Consider the following 20,177-nt stretch of genomic DNA (forward strand, 5'->3'; position numbering starts at 1 on the left):
ACACTGTCCCTTAGGTACCCTGTTTTATTCTCCTCTTCTTGTAAAACTTACCCAGTATCTCTGAAGTAATTTTTAAGGTTATTCTCTTTTAAATGTTTTAATCAAATTCTGCTATAATTCAAACTCAAATGCTTAACCATGGGGAGGCTGAAGCAATGTGTGCGCTAATAACTGAATAAAATAAACATCTGACATTGCCAAACCACATATGGATTCTGGGCCTATGTCATCAACATTTTAGATGGTAAACTCTTCAAAGCAGAGATGTCAACCAGGGACATACATATGTTCTTGTTCAGTGCCTACCCATAAATACAAACAAGGAATGATACATATCGAAGGTAGGAACAGCACCTCTGCAAACACAAGTTAAGACACACTAGACTTTAAAAGACCATTCTCAGCTCTGTATAAAACCCTTCTCTGGTCTAAAGCACATGAGAAAGATTGTGTTGTAAGGCTCAGGATGCAGCTACGCAACTGCAAATGTTCCATGACCAACCACAGAACTGTAAATTACTGGGCTGTCTTAATCATGGAAAAACTCTGTCCTGGTATTGTGTTAATCTTGAGTGCATGTACTATGTTAGATATAAATAGAACACAGAAAAAGGTTTAGCAAAAATATGCCTGTGTATATGCTTTATAATTCAGGATACATAATGTAAATAAAATATATTTACCCAAGGTTTGTCCATACAACATCAAAATTCCTGCAATCAATAATTTTTACCATAGAAAAAAAAAATCTGATGCATCTTTATAACTAGGCACACAAAACATCAAAATCTTCTTCCTTGATTGTAAACTACAGGACAATTTCCATGGAAATTTGTAATAGAAAAGAATAAAAAACCCAAGGTATTTATTTTTCAGGATTGCTGAACATTTTCTGTATTTCTAATAAGGAGGGTTTTTTTACATTCAAGTTAGTGTACAAAGATTGTCTGGTTTGCATATGTGCAGAAAAACATACCAGTACATTCAGAGAAGTCCACTTGCTAACAGGAAATTAGCTATTCCTTGAGATTTTTAATTATTTAAATTCTAATATATCTTGATTTCTTTGTTAAACTTACCATGCAAAGCACAGGAATCATTCTTATCAAAGTTACAATTCCAGACTTAGTCAGAATTATTTATTTATTCAGTTGAACCAATTCAACTTGAACACCAACAGAAAATCATTCCCTCTGGTGTTGCTGAGTTAGTGAGTCGAACAAATGCACAGAGGCAGACAAATAGTACAAGTGGGAAGCTAACAGGAATGTGTGTTTCTGGGAGCCCGAGGGAAGGAACACAGGGACAACTTGTCGTGGTGTGCTATTAAATCAGTTCAACTTCTCCTACAGTTTGTGAGACTGAAAAGCCTCTCAAGTCTCTCCCTCCCTGCTTTTCCCCAGCATTCCTCTGCTGCTTTCCACAAACTGGTATAGAAAAAAATTCTATCTTTATTTATTGTTTAATCATGGGTCAACACTGAGTGAGTAAGACATACATTCTTCAGCATATCCTGTTGGCACATACCAACTTATCGCCGAGTAGAGGCTGCTCATTTCAGCAGGCAATATTCTCAGACAAAGAAAAATTACTAGTTTTCTGGTGATCTCTGTAGGCAGTACTTTGGTATTAAAAACCCACCATGAGTGCATGTTGTGCTCTAACTGTAGGTGTTGAGTTCCAGACTTTGGAAAACTGCCAAAATGACTATCCGTGAGAGAACAATCTGCTCCATTTAACTTACAGAGCATCCACTAGATACCAGAGTATCCTAACAGAATACTGACTGAAAAGCATCTAGTCAATTGTTTTAGAAGCTTAATGGCCTTACATTTCCCAAATGGAAAAAAAAGACATACCTGAACCACAAAGTTTCTGTGGCAGTAGATGGTCATTAAAGTAACTTTGTGGTGGCACAAACCATAATAACTACCAAGATTACACAATGAAATCAAAGCAAATTGAAGATGAAACAGTATAAAATTCTCATATTTATAAAACAGAAAGATAAAACAGTACAAGTGTTTACCTGGTAATCAGGCTTTGTAAAGTAATCTAAATTAGAAATGTGATCCAGAAAGACGTTAAATTCTTGAGGAAGATGTTTCAACATAAGTCTGTGTTCGTACCTTTCTTTAATGGAGCCCACTTGCTCCTAGGAGTAAGTAACACAACAAACATTACCACATCTTCATTCTCTGCTACAACATATTTACATTCTATGTTACAGCCATTCAACACACTACTAACCAGAAAGACAGGTCAGTACATTACAATGAATGGTACTGAGAAAGGCCATTCTACATCAGACAGAAAGATAAGAGATTCTGTCATTGCTCCCAGTACACTTGCAAAATAATGTACAAACTTCAAATTCAATATGAAAAGTCATTTAATTTTCTGCTGTGTTTGTGTTGTGTCTGAATGCTAACTGATATCAAGGACTGTCATTAAACACTCCAACTTTTCCAGAATGTATGTTTTAAAGATTTAAATATTCTGTTGCATCATCTGAAGTTCAGTCATTTTTTGGTGTTTATCCGGTCATGTAACATGAGTAAATCAACCAAAAAAGAGCTACCACCTATATATCACATTGTCATCTACACAAACCACGTCAGAGAGTAACCAGGTTTCAGCATAATTTCAGAAGTAGTTGCAAGAAGTAATAACAGGCTAATTAGATGATGTTTCTTTGCATACCTCACCTAAGATATATGACTTAAACACTACTGCATATTGCCCAATTCACTTTTGTTCACCAGCAAATAAGAAAGGTCCATTTCACAAGTAATCAAAAGAGATAGGTGTGATAGGTGAAATAGGTGTGATAGGTGAAATAAAGTACTCAAGTGAAAACAGGAATAATGAAATAAGAGGCAATATACACTTACTTTTGCTATTTAAAACATTTTCAATCTACAGGTAAGCCTACTTCCTGCCTAGAACAGTTCATAAAATTTGAGTGCTTTTTACACCATGACATCAGGGACAAGAACTAGCACCAGAAAACACTGGAAAACCTCATGTTAAAAATTAATGAACCAATGAGTCTTAGCAGAATCTTTATCACAGCATTTCCCCGGAATCCAGAAGTATATTTCCCTCATGCTCTTTGGTTTCACCTCCAGGTTTACCTTATCTTTTATTTTTCTCCAAGGCAGTTGCCCAACCACAAATTCCACCAACATGTAGAATAGAGACCAAAGGTCATCATGCCGACCCATTTCCTGTGAAAAAGAAATATTATTCTACTGTATATTACAAATACCTAAGACAGGAGGGAAGACAAATTCTTTACTGATCAAGAGTTGAAATATTATAAAATGTAATATAATCTACACTGCAAAACAAGTTTCATTAAGTCCAGCAACTATTTTAAGGAGAAACGTACAAGTAAATTTCCACAGAGAAACAACAAAAGTTGAAATGTGTTAAAATGACATTGTAAATGTCTACACTGGGAGACCTTATTCAGATTTCTTTACTGTATGATGTTAAGACAATGTACTGGACATTATGTACTTCATAAAACACAGTAACTTCACCTTTTTAGTTTATTAACTTACAATACAACTGAACACCAAAGGTAACTATTAAAACCATTATTATTTCTACACCAAGAACTTTTCTATCCTCGACTACTGTAAAGTATATCATCCTTTCACAAAATTTGTAATTTCTATTAATTTCTACATAATAAATGCATATATAAGAATACAAAAAAAGGAAATGAATAGTAACTGCATTACTGACTGATTTCAGCTGTATGAGATGGGTATGATACAGGCTGAGATACTCACTCTGTTTCTATGAGCGTTGATTGATGCATATCGTACCGTTCCTCGAAAACCAGCGACAGCTCGTGGCTGTCAAAGAATAAAAAAGAAAAGATTCTCATTGTCAGAAATAAACACTCTGACAACTTAACTTGGCATCTACAAAGTGAGTATGGAGCTACAACATATCTCATTTGAGACTTTTATTTCAGTTTACCGTATTTCTACAAGTTCTCAGCGGAAATACAAGTGACATTTGTCACAGTTTTTTAAAGTATGTGATAGTTTATAAACTATGATCTATTGACATCAGTATTTGTTCTCCACAGGCATCACGTCCTGTTTACCTCATTCCTCATCACAGTCATATGGCAGAAATATTCTTTTTTCTCCAATGCTGAAACTATTTCTTAGTTCTAACGATAAGAAGTTTGAGGGTTTAAATTCTGACAGGATCTAAACCATAACTTCTTCCTCTTAGCTAAAATACACCAATATTATGTGGTATGACCATACAAGCAGTCATTTATTGAAATGTGCTAGCAATATTTTCACAAATTATTTTCTGAACTAGCAAACCAACCAATTTTTTGAGAAATTCCAAGAGCAGAGTAAGCCACATGTAAGTCTCAAAGCTATGGCTGAGCAATAAATAGCAAAGGCTGCACTACAGGCATCAATTTAAAATGTTTCTTTCTTTTCTAGTTTCTGAAAACAACCATTTCCTCCCTTACAGTCTAGATATCATACAATCATAAGTCAATTGGTGTTTTATAATCACAGAATACATTTTCCCATGCTTCTGTTCTTCAAATAAAACGTTACGGAAAGAATTATATAATTGAAAACAGTCATCATTAGTAGATATTTACAATTTAAAAAGAAAAAAAAAATCAAACCATGGTGTTATTACTTTGCCTAAGGTAGATATCCAATCCATGCTACCTCCTTAATTAATCATTCTATGTAGACAGAACTGCCAGGACTGGTAAACTTGCTTTCTTTTATGCATTCTTATCTTCCCAATCAATACTTCTTTTTGTTTCTTCTAACAATGAACATAGAAAGCTTCAATTATCTATCTCACCTCTGACTTGTATTTAAAGAGGTATTGGTGATCTCTCTGCTTGCCCAAGACTCACGATAATTCTTCAGATTTTAAAAAACTTTGGCCAGTACACTGAAAAGTCTGGTTTTATATACACAAAAATATAACCACAATACACAAATTATTAAGATAAAACACTTCCATCTCTCCCTACCTATATATATATGTAGGTGTAATTCTTTCTTATCCACCAACAGACACTATACAGAAATACGATTTAAATAAATCAGGAGTTGTTATTGCTGTCAATAACTCTGCCAATCGAACCCAGCAGGATTATGCAGCAACGTCTTTAATAAAGGATTCAACAGTCCATATAATCAACATCTGCTAGAGTAGTATGATGAGAGTTGAACCAGCGTTAGTTAAGAGAATACCTTCTAGGATGTTCTTAACATGAAGAGGTTCTCAGATGATATTCCATAAATCTTAGCATTCACATGTTATCATAAAGTTTAAATGGTGCTTGGAACACGTCATGTTCAGGCAGGACAGACTCAATTGTCTGTCTGTCTTGTTACTGTCTTTAACCTTATATCATCTTATATCATATATTGAACATTATCCTGCATTGAAACAACATTGTAGTTGGAGAAATAAATTTTTCAAAAAAAGCATTTAAATCTCCTTCTTAGTAGTTGTGCAGGTTGGCAAACCATGCAAGTAAGAATGATATAGTATCACTGCCAAGACAATCAAAATACACATAAATTTACAAAAAGATGCAGTTTAATGAATAGCACTTCTCCAAAAGGGCACTGAGAGCTTAACTTTAAAACAGTTGAAAATACAAATTACATAGATCTCAAGAGCATATAGTTTCAGAAGATGAAATCAAATGCTTACTATCTTCAGTCTCTGGTATGAATTTTAAAAAGGAATGACTATATTCAGTTTTACTAAGTTAAATATTTCCATTCTTCTGAAAATAATGAAAAATATGAAAATTAGGATGAAATGAGGCTTTTATTCTAGCATAACAACTTCAATTCCTACTTGATAACTAGGACAAAAATGCTTCAGTTGCTGGACAAAGCAATAAAAAAAAGACTAAGAAATGTCATATGAAAACTAAATTATCCCATTCAGTTTACAAAACCTAACAATCTGACTTATTTCAGTTCTGTCCTGGGGGAGAAAAGTCCATATGAGGAATTTCATTATGTACCTATTCAAATGCCTTTGAATGTTAAAGTCACTGCCATCTCTACTAGTCCTAAGATGATTTCAATTATCTGAGAATCACCTGGATGGGAAAGGGTAAAAAAAAAAAAAGAAGAAAAAAAAAGCATGAATAGTGCTTCTATCTATGAGCTTATCATGAAGCGAATTCTGAATTATTTACTTGAGGATATCTAAATCATTTTACTCTCTCTTGCCTTAAAGTATAGTTTCTATGAATCTGACTTAAAAGCATATGTAAGTCTGTTATATTTTAAGACACAATAAAATTAGTAACGCATATGGTCACCATTTAATAGTGGTATTACAATGTCCCACAACAAGAATAAAATAACTCTATCATGTCACTATCAAAGTGAATGATGGTTCTGTAGGTTAAATCAAGTTTGACTAATTCAGAATAGAACGTACAGACTTCTGAGCATTTGCTCTTTCAGAACTCTTCGTGCATCTCACAGCATCTCATGAAGCAAAAGAGAAATACTATAGGCGAGAACAGCAACTTCATGGATGATTCGCTGCATTTTTTTCAAATAAAAATTCTCCTCTGCTATTACTGATCATCTTATTTTGTTTCAGGACATCTCCAAAACATACTTTGCAAAGCTTCAACAAACTTGTACCTTGCTTGGGTCAGTTTACATTAAAAAAAGTTTTTCTAATATAATTAACTCAGGCAGTGATCTGAAAGTCAGGATTGTCTCGGTTTTGATTACTGTCATTAAACTCTTCGAATTTTGGTTAAAATAAATTATTTTGAAGATACATGCACATGAAGCAGATTTGATGACCATGGTGAATTTTTCTACTCATAAAGGTACTTCTAAATGTAACATCAGATTTCTTTGCAGGTGGCCCTGCCCTGGAAACTCTTGACAATGTCTCAGATAAACTAGATGCAGGAAAATAGGAGTTCCTAGAAAAGTGAACTATTTCCTCTAAGCACACAAGTTTGCAGATTCCTGGGAGACACTATGCTTACAAACCTGTCTGCAAATGTGGCTTCTTTGGAGGGGTGTGGTGGAAGCAAATCACTCTCCTTAGTTCAGTGTCTCCAGATAAATGCTCTGGGTTTATTGTTCTGGACAACATTGGAAACGTTACACAGAGCAAAAATTTAACTTATTGCATTCATGCAAAATAGATAACAAACATGAAAAAATAAACCAATACTGATTCTTTACATTATATCTCACACACACTATGGTTCTCCCTATCAATCAGGCAATGACTGAGTATTCTTTAGTACCTCTAGGTTTTGCACTGAGAAGCCAGCAGTGCTGCCTCTAAAGTCGAGTTCAAAAGCACATGGGGGGGTGAGTAGAGAAGTAGCCACCTATGTTACCCCTATTTTCCTTTGTTAAAGGCAGAAGAATCCTCCTTTTTTATCTTTCCTCTTTAAAAAGTCCATTTCCTAGTTCTTATGCCCACCAGGAATATATTTCCATGATTGGAACTACGCACAGTTCTGATTTTTTCAAACATTTTTTCATACCAAATAGCTTCATCAACTCACATTCCAACCCCACCTTTCTGGGGGATACAGGCTTTGCAATCTACTGTAATGCCCAGCATGCTTTAGCACCAGTTAAAAATAGATGAAAAATTCAGGGATCTTCTTGGTAAGGAAAGATGAAGCAGTTGAAATACGATTGCCATAAAAATGTATTATACATCTTAATTAGTTTTCACTACATATACAGCTCTTCAAACCCACACAGTCAGCTCTATCTTAAAATCCACATCAGACACTAATAATTGAGTACTCACACTAATAAGTCTTTATCAACCCATTTCCTATAGTTATTGGTATAACACGTTACTTAGACTCCAATCTACCTAAAGAAATGTGATTTCCAAAAACTGATTGCAGCTGTGTGATCCTATGCTACCAGAAGCTGGGTAACAAGCTGAGTTAACATCTAAACAGTGCAATTAAATTTTGCTATTGTGAGTTCTAACAGACATGTGTTGACAAATGAAAATCAACTCCTACTACATGTGCTATAAAGAGCATCACCATTTCTAAGACAGCAGTATTTGATACACAAGCCAAGCTCCTGAGCTACTCAGTTTTCAATCTGGAGTATTTACTCAGGCAATGTGATGCACTAAGCTGAAAATGACGATCGTTCCAAAGCTGATTCATGAGCAAACAAAAAGTCTGGTGGGCTGGAGATGGTAACAACCTACTAAGTATCTGTCTCGAACTTGCTGCAGTGAAAAAACACACAGGATAAAGCTGCCATGTCTATTTTTGTTTTGCCCCATGCAGTCTTTCTTCTTCCTCTTATACCATGAGCTGAAGCAGAGATTACTGTAGGAGGAAGACTCTACATAAACCAGCTATGCTCTGGCAGAGAATTTCCCCAGAGGGCAGAATATTGTTTTATTTATCTCTGTAAGTCAAAATTTTACCATTGTTCTGCACTATGGGAAGTTCTGTGCTCTTAGCAGAGTTCTGATTGGAGAACCAATACCTTAATTTTTAATTATTTTGTACATGTCTTATTAAGTATTTATAATGATAACGATTACACCATATATTAAAGAGCTGCATAAATCCAGAGGTAGACTATTTCAAGTAGTAGACTTATTTCAACTATGAATGGAAAGCAAAACATCTCAAGCAAGCTAATGTACATAAACATACCCTCTTTCCAATTCTCCATCCCACAGGGGCAGAAGAGGGGTGAGGGAAATGAGCAAGAGGCTGAGGTTAAACTACAACAATAAAATAACAAATTTACCTTCTTAAACTATACAAAATAATTTTTCATAACTTAGCAGAGAATTTAGCTCATAGCTCAGAAAGAAATGGAAACTAAAGTTTCCAGTTCAATTTTGGTTTGTTTCTATTTTCATCACAAATCTTACTGGACCAAACCATCTGTCTTTCCACCACAATAGCTTTTAATTTCAGACAAATAGCACAGCTCTCAAAGACTTCCAGTTCCTGCAAGTTTAATGAAAATTGGTGATTAAAGACAGAACTCAAATTAGTAAATTGACACAGAGACAGACAGCTAAAATTCAATTAAAATGGTTCACATCCATCTTAAGAGACACCACTGAGTTGGTCAACCAGCATTAATTTTAGATGGCAAGTAAGTACATGCCTAGTCCCAAAAGTGCAACCATGTATTGATCAGGGAAGGAGGGCGTAGTATGAAGCTGCAAATACTAAGAAATTTGGAGGGCATAAGGGAAGCACAAAATAATAAGTTTCACCATTCATAGAATAATTTTTTTCAAAAATAAGATCGAATCTCAGCAGAAAAATGATTTCTCTTTTTTTTTTTTTGTTTGGTTTTGTTTTGTTTTTTTTTAAGGCTGTTACAGCCTATTCCCCTGAGCATCTATTAGTTCTACAGAAAATAAAGGAACTGCTGAATCAGAATACAGAACAGCTATACAGGACATTTCAGACTGCTTAAATTAAATTTCTAAGTTAAATTGTTTAATGATTGTTTCGAAACAATATCGGTGTTCTGCACACTACAGGAAAGTAGAAAAAACCCCCAATAGACTCTAACAATTACAAAGTATTTTATTATAATCATTTTTCATATCTCAACTATTTCTCAACTGTTCCTTCAGGTGGGACATTAATATTGTGTATTATATTTTATTTTTTACCCCAAACGCCAGGTCACAAGGAATCTTACTCTCAAATAACCACACATGATTTTCTAAAGTTTTTTATTTAACTGTTGCAAGATTATTCAATTGACATGTTACAAAACAACGTCAGACCTCATGAAATTCATATATCCATTCTACTTTTGTCACCAAGTCAATTGATAATGCTCTTTTTCAATTTTTTGCATTAACTCACTGTCTGTCTTTTTGACCTTGTACTATCACACACTAGACACCAGCTGTCTGTGTGTCAGTAATACAACCAAACTTGCAAGGATCATGTTCAGTGGATGCTGAAAATGCTACATATATACTCTATAAGATTGTGCCTTAAGTAATATCCCTCTGTGTCCTTGAAGGAGGTTATGGCAGACAATAATTAGTGTTACACTGGTAGGTATAACACAGATATATCATTATAGCTGCATAGATCTGTCACTGGTACATGCATCATAGCAATGCATTACTTCAAAAACTTGGGAAACCTAACAGTTTAATAGTTATTGTAATCTATTAAAAATAATGTCTGCACAAATCTCTCCAAACTAACTCCCTTTTCTTCCCTATAAAATTATCACTAATTCAGAAATGGAACCTCAAATGACTAATGTCATCATTCTTTCAACTCATGCAAATTACTTATATACCAATTAAACAAAGGGCTCTTGACTTAGTCTCTTCAGTAAATAACCAACATTGGTATTTAAGCAAAAAAAATAAGTAGGTTCCAGTCTTTGATGACTTAGAGGACATAAGAGAAAAAATTAAAGGAGTATTTATAGCCTTTTGAAAAAAGACCTTATATGTTTACATCGTGCACTGAATGACTGTGATATTATACAGTAACTTCTTTTCTATAAAACTGAAAGTTTTAAAGACAATATACTGCTGTAATATGTCATCTTAGACTCTTCAGTGGAACTTCATTTACTGAAACAAGCTTTTTTTTCAAGTAGTCCACTTTTTAAAAAGCTATCAACTATCAAATGCTTAGTTCAGAATTTAGAATGGAATTTTGCAGACCTCACCTATTTCCAGAAGTATATATAATGTAGTCTGACTGATGCAAATTCAGTGAAGAAAAACTGAAAATATAGTTCTAAAAATATTTGTTCTTTAGATCATTTCTTTAGCAAAATGTACAAAATTTAATTTAATAAACATGGAAAGGCAGAAGTGGGCTATCATAGGAAGGGATAGTCAGGTTTCCAAAAAATTACTCCCGTCCCCTCTTCCAACACTACTTTTTAATCATTATTTATTAATAAAAATATTTATTTTACAAACAAAGAACATACAGTAAATAGTTTTCAACTCAAATTTCAGGAGCTTACTGCATTCTAATTTGGCTGAATTATATCACATACGTGCCCATTGCTCCTTCTTTTACATTTATTTGTGCCATAATAGCTGAACTGATTTTGCTAATTGCAAAACACACAATCAGTGCAACAACATTATTCAAATAAATTAAGATTTACACACTAACATTTTTAAATATTCCTTTGCTTATGAATTCTTGTTCATTCTATGTCTTTCTGCTGATTTACAGCAAGTTCAGTACAAATCTATTACTTATTTACAGTCCCAGCTCTTGAATTCTTGCACAAAGTGCTGAAGAGAAGCAAAGAGAGATGGTCAATCAATTAAACTTAATAAGAGGTCTCATTTCAATCCGAATTTTAATCTGAATGCAATGTTCAGTAACTATTCTTGAACAACTTCCAGTATACAGATTCTTATTCATAATAAATTCATGCAGTCAAGGTATCATTCAATAGTTACTAACACAAATCCTGGCACTGAGGCAAACAAAGAAAACTGCACTGGTTTTAGTCAATACTATCTGTGGACCACTTCTGAGTCTTTTTTTTCTTAAAGTTATATCAATGTTTGCTATAAAAGTACTTACTTGAAAAGAAGATTGAAAAGCATATATAAGCAATCCATCTTTAAACAGTCTGTGAATCCAAATTGTCTTCAGAGAGGACAAAAGATTTGCAGTGATAGTTTTGCTTACAGCAGTGTAGCTTCACTATTGCTCCTCCACTTCTTAAAATCCCACTATCCCACCTTTTTTCCCATCATAAAAAGCATTTAATGGATATAGCTTCCACTCTTTCAGTACCATAAAAACAATGTTCTCTTCCAAACACAGAAATAAACAATCTGCAATTCTTCTGCCAAGATGACAGGAGGTAAGGCAGAATAAGATGGAGGTGTTCTCTAGTCTTGCTCAGCAATCAAGATAATCAAGAATATTATTAAAAAGAAACATCATGCAAATCAAATGTATAACCATTCCCAAATTTTCACAAGTAAAAAACAAAATGAAAATATGAATATATGAGGGAATTATACTTTCACTCCCTGTACTTAACTGAAGAACAAAAGACTTCCAAAGCTTTCAAAATAGATACAATGCTCTGCTTTGTTATCTACCAACACATTTCTGTGTAGCATTCTGTGCAGGGTTGGGTTTTCTGGGGGGGGTTGTTTTCATTTTTTTTTTATGGGTTCTTGTTTGTTTGGGGCTTTGTGTTTGTTTTGGGGTTTTTTTAAGAATTCAGCTTCTTAAAGTACATTTCTAGGATACCACCTGTCACCCTAAAGTGAAATTTGAAGATAAAATTTGCTGGAAATCCTCAGAACCTGAGGGCAGTGAAGAAAGGCAAAGACCACTTAGCTGATTTTGTACATAAACACCTGAATAGAATAATATGTTCATTGTTTGATCTGAACAGATTTGTAACTGCTTCCCTAGACAATAAAAAGACCTAAACATTTGCATTCACAATTGCTTTCACTGCATTTTTCTAACAGTCAGACTGTACAGCAGCTGGTGTATCTTCTGCTTTAGTAGAAGTCAGAGACAATTTTTGTTACTGACAGGTCACCAGTAAAGAGCATGAGTAATGCCTTAGAAAATTTAGGTTGATATGCTATCATCTTTGGATTGGAATACTTTTGTCAGTGTTCAGAGAGTAAGTTTTGTGACTGCTTTAATACCAAACATATCAGAAAAAAAAAGTACTACATTTTCTAGCTGTTCTCGAAGGAGGAATTCCCAGTTTGGTAATGTTTAAGATTTCAAATTTCCAGGCTAAAAAAAATAACAAACTATAGAGTTAGATGTAAAATACTGTAAACTTCCTTAATGTATGTTAAAAAGAATGCAATTTTTATTTTTTTACTTATTTGCAAATAAATACAGAAAAATTTAGACACTTGAAATTAAGGTCATGCTAAAAAAACCCCTATGATGGTGAGAACTCTGATGAAGCTCTTTGTTTTGTTTAAATAACAACTCAAGGATGACCTAAAATCTAGTCACTGGGAAGGACAGGAGAAAGGTGGGGAGATGAGGAGTGCAGTTATAGGCTAACTCTCCCTTTGACCTAAAAAACTTTATTTATCAAAAATACAACAGTTCCATACACAAAAGAGTCTCCTCAGAACACATTTCAACCCACTAATCAGGATACTCTCAAGAGGAAGCCCACCTTTCAAACTAAGTACCAAATCGAACAAAAAGGAGCTTTCTCCTTCAATTACCTCTGGTGAGTCCAAATCATCTGACAAAGGGGATTGGCTGTTGATCCGAACAATTCTCTAGCCTGCCAGTCAGTGAAACATGTATACTGAGTAGAAAAACACTGATGTTTGAGAGAAAAAGGTTTAATCTAAACATCACCTACTCGTGGATAGGTTTTTAATTGGTACTCCCTAGCTTTGTCACATCAGCTTGCATATGTTACAGTATCTTCTTTGTAAAACAAATACAATGTAGTTATTTAGAATTTGCAATCCACACAAATAAAAGACCACAAAACTCAGGCCTGTGATAATACATGACATTTGAATTTGTAGATTTTTAAAGAATTATGACCTAAAATTATTTTTCAAAGGTTAATCTCTCTAACAGCAAAGACCATAGGCTTCTTTTTTTCTTTTATTTTGCTTTCTTTATATTAAATTTAATAGTACCTCAAAGAACAGCTGTGGCTAATGTTCACTTTAAAAGAAGAGTGATGACAACTGCTATCTGCAGTACTGATGATGTTAAGAATGCAAATGTCCTTCAGATTTTGTCCCTCAAGGTTTTCTATTTCTGTACCACAGCTGACACCTTCACTTTCCATTTTCACCATGTAAATAGAGACACAGAAATTGAAGGCTGTATGAAGTTAGGTTTACATCCAAAAAGAATCATTTATTCTTTGTCTCAAGAAAAAAAAAACAAACAGATGCTAGTACTATTTACTTTAGCTATCTCTAAGACAATGGCAAACAAAATGGTAGGTACTGCACTCTCGAAAAGCAATAAACAGCAGACTATAAATCTCATAAATATACTAAATTTGCATCCTGCTAAATGTATTTGCTTGATGATTAGAGTCTCCCCACAATTAAATTCTAATTACCCTGTTTTGGAGTAATTCATTCTTATCCACACTATTAATTCAATTGTTGGTTTCCTCTCTCCAACAATGTATTTTCTTGTCCAAGTTTCATCCTTCTTTCTTTCAAAAGCCTACATCATCCCCAGAAGTTTTTATTCTCCTTCCCACACTAAATTTTCTCTCTTCCAATCTTCTCCCTCACCAGACAAGGCTCCTCCCACCCATCAGTGTTCCCTTATCAACTTCCACTCTCGTTTAATTCTACATCTACCCCAAATACCTGTATCCTAATAATGTCCCTAACATGTAAAATTTAGTTTCAGAAGCCTATACACACACATACTTTTATCCAATTTTCCATATTCCTTATCCCATTCCCAGCTACACATGTAACACTGTTCAAGCTTTCACAAAAGTATAATTGGTCAAAACATCACAGAACCACAGAACATGCAAAGTTCGAAGCGACCCACAAGGATCACGGAGTCTAACCCCTAGCCCTGCACAGGACCATCCCCAAGAGTCACAGCATCTGCCTGAGAGTATCATCCAAAAGCTTTTTGAACTCTCTCAGGCTTGGTGCTGTGACCACTTCCTTGAGGAGCCTGTGCCAGTGACCAAATACACTCTGGGTGAAGAACCTTTTTCTAATATCCAACCTAAACCTCCAGATCTTCAATGAGTACAAATCAAGAACAGGAAAAACAAACAAACAAACAAACAAACAAACCCAGATCCAAACCTACCCACTGTAAATACTGAACTATATGTTAATAGACTGAACACATTTCCAAAGACCTTATCTGCAAGAGTTATACCTTTTTCTACTTGCTCTTGAAGCGACAATGTGGCACAATAGATACATTTCATCTGCACTCTAAGACATAATGATGGTACTACCTACATCTAGCATATGCCATTTGCATTTAAGGTCTTGGCTGAAAAGTTTTAAGTTTTTATGACATATTTAACTGAGACTTCAAGTTCTTTAGCTAATAAAACAAGGCTAAGTAAATTGAATAGAAAATATAAAATTACATATGCTTTCCTTTTTAAACAAGTGTGAATTATTCTACACCCTTCCAAGGAGCACTACGATACACATTTGTCATTACTTGGCTTTCATCATTCAGAAACTTACAAGCTGCAACAAGTGTTTGTTTCTGCCTTTTACGTTCTACCCAGGTTATAGTGTCAGATCATACAACTTAATGAACTGCAGCACTTCTCTACTGTCTTCAATATATTCATACATTTTACAAATATCTTATTACTGAGATAAAACAGACATATTCCTCTCTCTTTGAAGTTAGCTCCTCACAAGAAGAGTCATTCAGACAGCTGCAAGACAGGACAACTTTGTTGAAATTAATCTATTTCAAAATCAGCAGTTAAAAATGTTTTATTATCCAGTAGTATTTCTGAGAAAGAACTATTTGTAGCATGAAAAAGTGTGCAAAGCTTTGGTTTTGCTTTAGATTTTATGTTAATCTATTTTCCTTTCAGTTTTGAAGATTCACCAACTGAAGTAGAATGTAGTAAAATGACACTATAATAAGAAAACTGCAACTGCAACTTATTAATTTTAAGGCTAATACCTGGAACAAATGGGAAATTGTCTGTGCTGACTGAATAACCCAAGAGAATGTAAAACCTCTGGGTCTTTAAGATGACCAATAAAGGTATTACATTTAGACTGAATGTTCAGACACTGGGGCAGACTAATAAACCTTGAACATATTTTCATTACATAAAACCGTCCCTCAAAATGCTCCTTAATTTCCTGAAATGAACTCTTACCCCTGTTTATAAAGTGAGGTAATATTTTCCCATAAAGAAAATGCTGACTTTAAAATCACAGTCTGGATAATGATTATGGAATACCAGAAAAGATTAGTCCTTTTCTAACAGCTGTTGTGTTACATTTATAACCAATTCTAACCCTCTTCACTAAGTTTACAACAGATTACTACCTATACAGTGTAAAAAGAAGACTTAGAAAGTGCATTTCCTTTGTAGGGAAGGAAATAAAGACAACTGCAACTAAAATATTTGGGAAATACACTGGAAATGTATCATTTCATTGTTTTCTGAAATAGAGTTCTGATATCACTGCATGAAGAAATTATGTAGTTCTACAGAGAGGCTTTAAAAGGCTATTTCAGCTGCAGTGGGGGAAAAGAAGCTTATGTAAAAAAGTAAAAAAGGCAAAAACAGAAGTACCAGGGAAACCAGGAAGAATAAGGAGAAAATTTGATACTAGTTTTTATAAACACAAAACATATGCTTCTAAGTTTATAGCAATGTATGCCGAGTTTGAAAAACTGGTGGAATTCACCTGCTCTTTAACTTCATGCCCTCTTTTATATTGAAAGTTTGAGTCAGATGGAATGGATGACCCAAATAACATATCACTGGCTGGGACCCCAGGTTAATAAACGAGGAAAACCTAACTGATGATTCACATGAAATATTTGTTTCCCTTCTTAATTATTTGTTATGTAAAAATCAGTGCATCCTGCAGCAGTAGTTCATATGAAAACTGCTGTTGCTTACTGACTTCAAAAGCTTAAGCTTTTCATGAAAAAGGGATTCTGATGGATACAAAAATGTGGGAATTAAGATGACATTAATACCTACAGAAGCAGTTTCCTAGATTCCATCATACTCTTGGTGGATGAATTAGAATATATCTCCTTGAAGTTTTATTTTTTCCTTTCAAAATCAGTATTACTGTTATCTGGCTGCTGCAAACCAAAGGTCATTTTATACAATCTAATCCAAGGGTGAAAAATCATGCTACCACAAATCCCACTGGGAAAAAAAAAGTGAAATGGGTTGAAAACTGCTTGCTCCTCAATTATTGAAAAAGATAGTCCATATGTGACACTCCAAAATGCAACAAAAAACACAGTAAGCACTACAAGTGTTGCAACCCCTTTTTTTTTTTTTTTAATACTACCTTCTGAAAAGCTTTTTATATTAAATCTGCATTTTTCAAAACAGTATTCAGATAGAAGCAGCTACAACTGAATGGTGCTAAATCACCATGGAATCTGACATTAAGATGGGTAGTACAAAGATGAACAACACCTCTGAAAATGACACTGAGATGCGCTAGGAAATGACAGGCATGACAGGCATCTCTGGGAGATCCTTTAGTATGGAACTATGGCATGGAATTAGTTCAGATGGTTTTCTCATTTTAAGTTCTCTACTTTGATTATTCTTTCAGGTAAGAAGTCTAGGGAGGCACCATAACTCCTCATGAAGAAAATGAACTGACAACAAACAAACTTGTCTATAACAAACAACAAACAAAAGCCTCCTGTGGTTGAACCCCAGCCAGCAACCAAGCCCCATACAGCCACCTGTCCACCCAGCAGGATGGGGAGAGAATCAAAAGCAAAGAAACTAGAAAACTCATGGGTTGAGATAAAGACAGTTTAACAGGGAAAGTAAAATTAGGGTTATAAAAAGCTAATAGTCAACCAGTCAGCTTTAACTATGGAACCGGTTTTTACCAATAGAGTACTATGTTTTTGGAGAACATGCTTTTACATTGTCCTGGGGTATTTGCAGGATCTGCTGAACAAATCTAATGAAGCTTAGAAGGATAGCTTTAAGGAGAAGCACACAGCACATTTAATGAAAATATTAACAAATTTTATTAGTAAGCAACGCCAACAGTATGGTTGCTCTCTACACAACAGTCATTTTGAACTATTACATACAAACAAAACCACTGTCTTTCTCCCCATCACCACTGCACTCTATAAATATGGGTTACACTGTCAAAAACTTCTAAACAACTTAAATTGAAGAATTACTTCAGTTACATTGTAGGGCACTGCAATGAAAAACAAAAGGCAACAGGTGAGTTTTTACAAAAGAAGGAATAGCAGAAATATTGAATTTTCTGTTATTATCACCTATTTGTTTCTGAAAATGCTACCATTGGTGTGTGTATATATACAGAGACTTGGGAATTGTTTTCTCTTTGAAATTACAGGTCAGCTCAAAAAACATTAGAAGCAGCCAAACATACAGAACATGACAAGAACACCGAGAAATAATAAAATAAAAGAGAAGTAAAACTACTTAAAATGTTTAGCTCACCTTTCCAACAGCAGCAGCCACTCTGTTGGTCTCCCCTGCTCTTTGCTTTCATTGCAGTGTCCAGCATTATGGCTGAAGGAATAGAGTACAGCAGAACCCCACTAATTTACCTTACTAATTCACATACCTCATAATCTGCACAAAAAAATCTGCCACTTTCCCAACTTCTTAGGCAAAATAAAAGTGAAAATCCTGTAGAGATGTCTTCTACCACTCACATCATATTTATAAATATGCTGCACAATATTGACTAGTACATTAGTCAGTATTACCATCAAAATGAAAACTAAACTAGCTTAATAAAGAAAATATGTTTCTTTAAAATATCATCATGTACCATGGCCCGACTTGCTCATTTTCAAACTTTGAAATTAACAAAATTAACTGCCCATCAGTGAATTAGGGAGACTCCATTGTACTTAAAATTGTAATTTCCTCATTGATATGCTTTTATCTACAATTTTCTTCAGATTGTTTGCATTTAGAATACAGTAACTACACATAATTATGTCTTCATATATATTATAATTAGTGTCCTATCACTGTTTTAATTAGTCAGACTTTCACTTTCAGAAGATTATATAGATTCAATTTAGTGTCTGATTTTTATTTTTTTTCTCCTCACAGTTGTTGGGTTTTTTTAAACGCAATACACAATACCAAGTGAAATTCAGCTCTGGTATATTACTCCGATAATTAATGAAAACCTGACAGATTATCCCAAAAATCATAGAGGTACACCTCTGCCTCAAGCCAAAAAATCAGAACCTGAATCATTCCCAACTGCCTGTCTTTTAACATAATCAATAAATCACATGGCATTTCTGATCTGGAATAGTGTTTGTCAAGCTTAGAACAGTTACCAGGTCAGTGCAACTCCCATACTTCTCCAGAAGAAAAGAGAGCATACTACCACATTCAAGTATTCAAATTTCAACTGTGAAAAAATCTTACTGGTCTGACATCCCCACATGAGTTGGTAAATTGCCGTGCCAAGCCAAAATCCAGCATATAACACTTCCTACAGGTGCTAGGAAAACGTCCCATTGCGAAGTTTGACTAGGAAGAAAAACAAACACAGAGAGAGAATAGATACATAGACACAGGTTTCAATATGTTCATGTATTAATGCAGTAACACAGTCATAGAAAATTCATATTCTACTTCTGCATCCTTCTTTCCATATTTTCACTTTTATCGAACTCTCATTAAATTTGAAGAAAACCTTGTTAAGAAAAACAGACATCCAACTTAGCACATCTGAACAGTGGGCTATATTGTCTGACAAGATTGTCATCTTACTTTGTCACTTAGAATATATTAAATTCTAGCAAGCATTTTCAAACCATGTCACCCACTCACATATATTGATTTGGACATCACAAAAAACTACCAACCAAATTGCCAACAAATTCATCTAAACAAATGCACAAATATCATATATGCAGAATACAAAATATGGGGTGCAAACTGCCTTTTCCTTCCACGGATGGGGAAAGAGCCAGCTTTAAAAAAAACAGACAAACAAGCACAGAAAAACAACAAACAAGACCGACCAAACAGTGAAAATAGTGGAAAGTCAGTGAAAACTTACACAGGCAATTAATTCTAAAAAGCTTCAGTAAATTTTCTTATTTGCCCTAAGGATTAACATTCCGTGTTAGCCCTTTAAAAAAACCACCACTATGATGTTTGAACATGTTGGCTGAATCAGTCTCAAGTCTCTCCCCATCAAATCCCCTTAAAATGGATTACATGATAAAAAAAAAAATAGAGCTAAAAACTAAGTTCTGTGAAATAGAATTGAAACCACACACCTGAGCAAACCGGAAGCTTAACACAATTAACCCTAGGAAAACTCCTTTTTTCATTAAGTGAAACAGCAGTACTAGTAAATCTGAAATTCAGAACTGCTTTACTGTCTACAGTTGAGGGTAAAAACCA

The 20,177-nt window shown here is 34.4% G+C and overlaps 1 protein-coding gene across 5 annotated transcripts in view; it reads right to left on the reverse strand.

Annotated features, from left to right (window-relative positions):
- The window catches only part of TTBK2 (tau tubulin kinase 2), a 62,029-nt gene that overhangs the window by 30,221 nt on the left and 11,631 nt on the right, over nucleotides 1–20,177 (reverse strand). For 2 of the 5 annotated variants that reach the window (XM_018082776.2, XM_018082772.2), the window contains exons 5-8: nucleotides 19,188–19,292; nucleotides 3,804–3,869; nucleotides 3,138–3,230; nucleotides 2,030–2,155 (exon numbers count right to left, since the gene is read on the reverse strand). In XM_018082776.2, coding sequence (XP_017938265.1) covers nucleotides 2,030–2,155; nucleotides 3,138–3,230; nucleotides 3,804–3,869; nucleotides 19,188–19,292 — 390 coding nt within the window. Of the gene's footprint in view, nucleotides 1–2,029; nucleotides 2,156–3,137; nucleotides 3,231–3,803; nucleotides 3,870–4,866; nucleotides 4,961–19,187; nucleotides 19,293–20,177 lie in introns of those variants that run through there. The other 3 variants (XM_018082777.2, XM_018082773.2, XM_018082774.2) reach the window with 3 other exon arrangements.

Source organism: Manacus vitellinus, unplaced genomic scaffold (genome assembly GCF_001715985.3).
Source record: "Manacus vitellinus isolate BGI_N305 unplaced genomic scaffold, ASM171598v3 scaffold_6_pilon, whole genome shotgun sequence".
Taxonomy (NCBI): domain Eukaryota; kingdom Metazoa; phylum Chordata; class Aves; order Passeriformes; family Pipridae; genus Manacus; species Manacus vitellinus.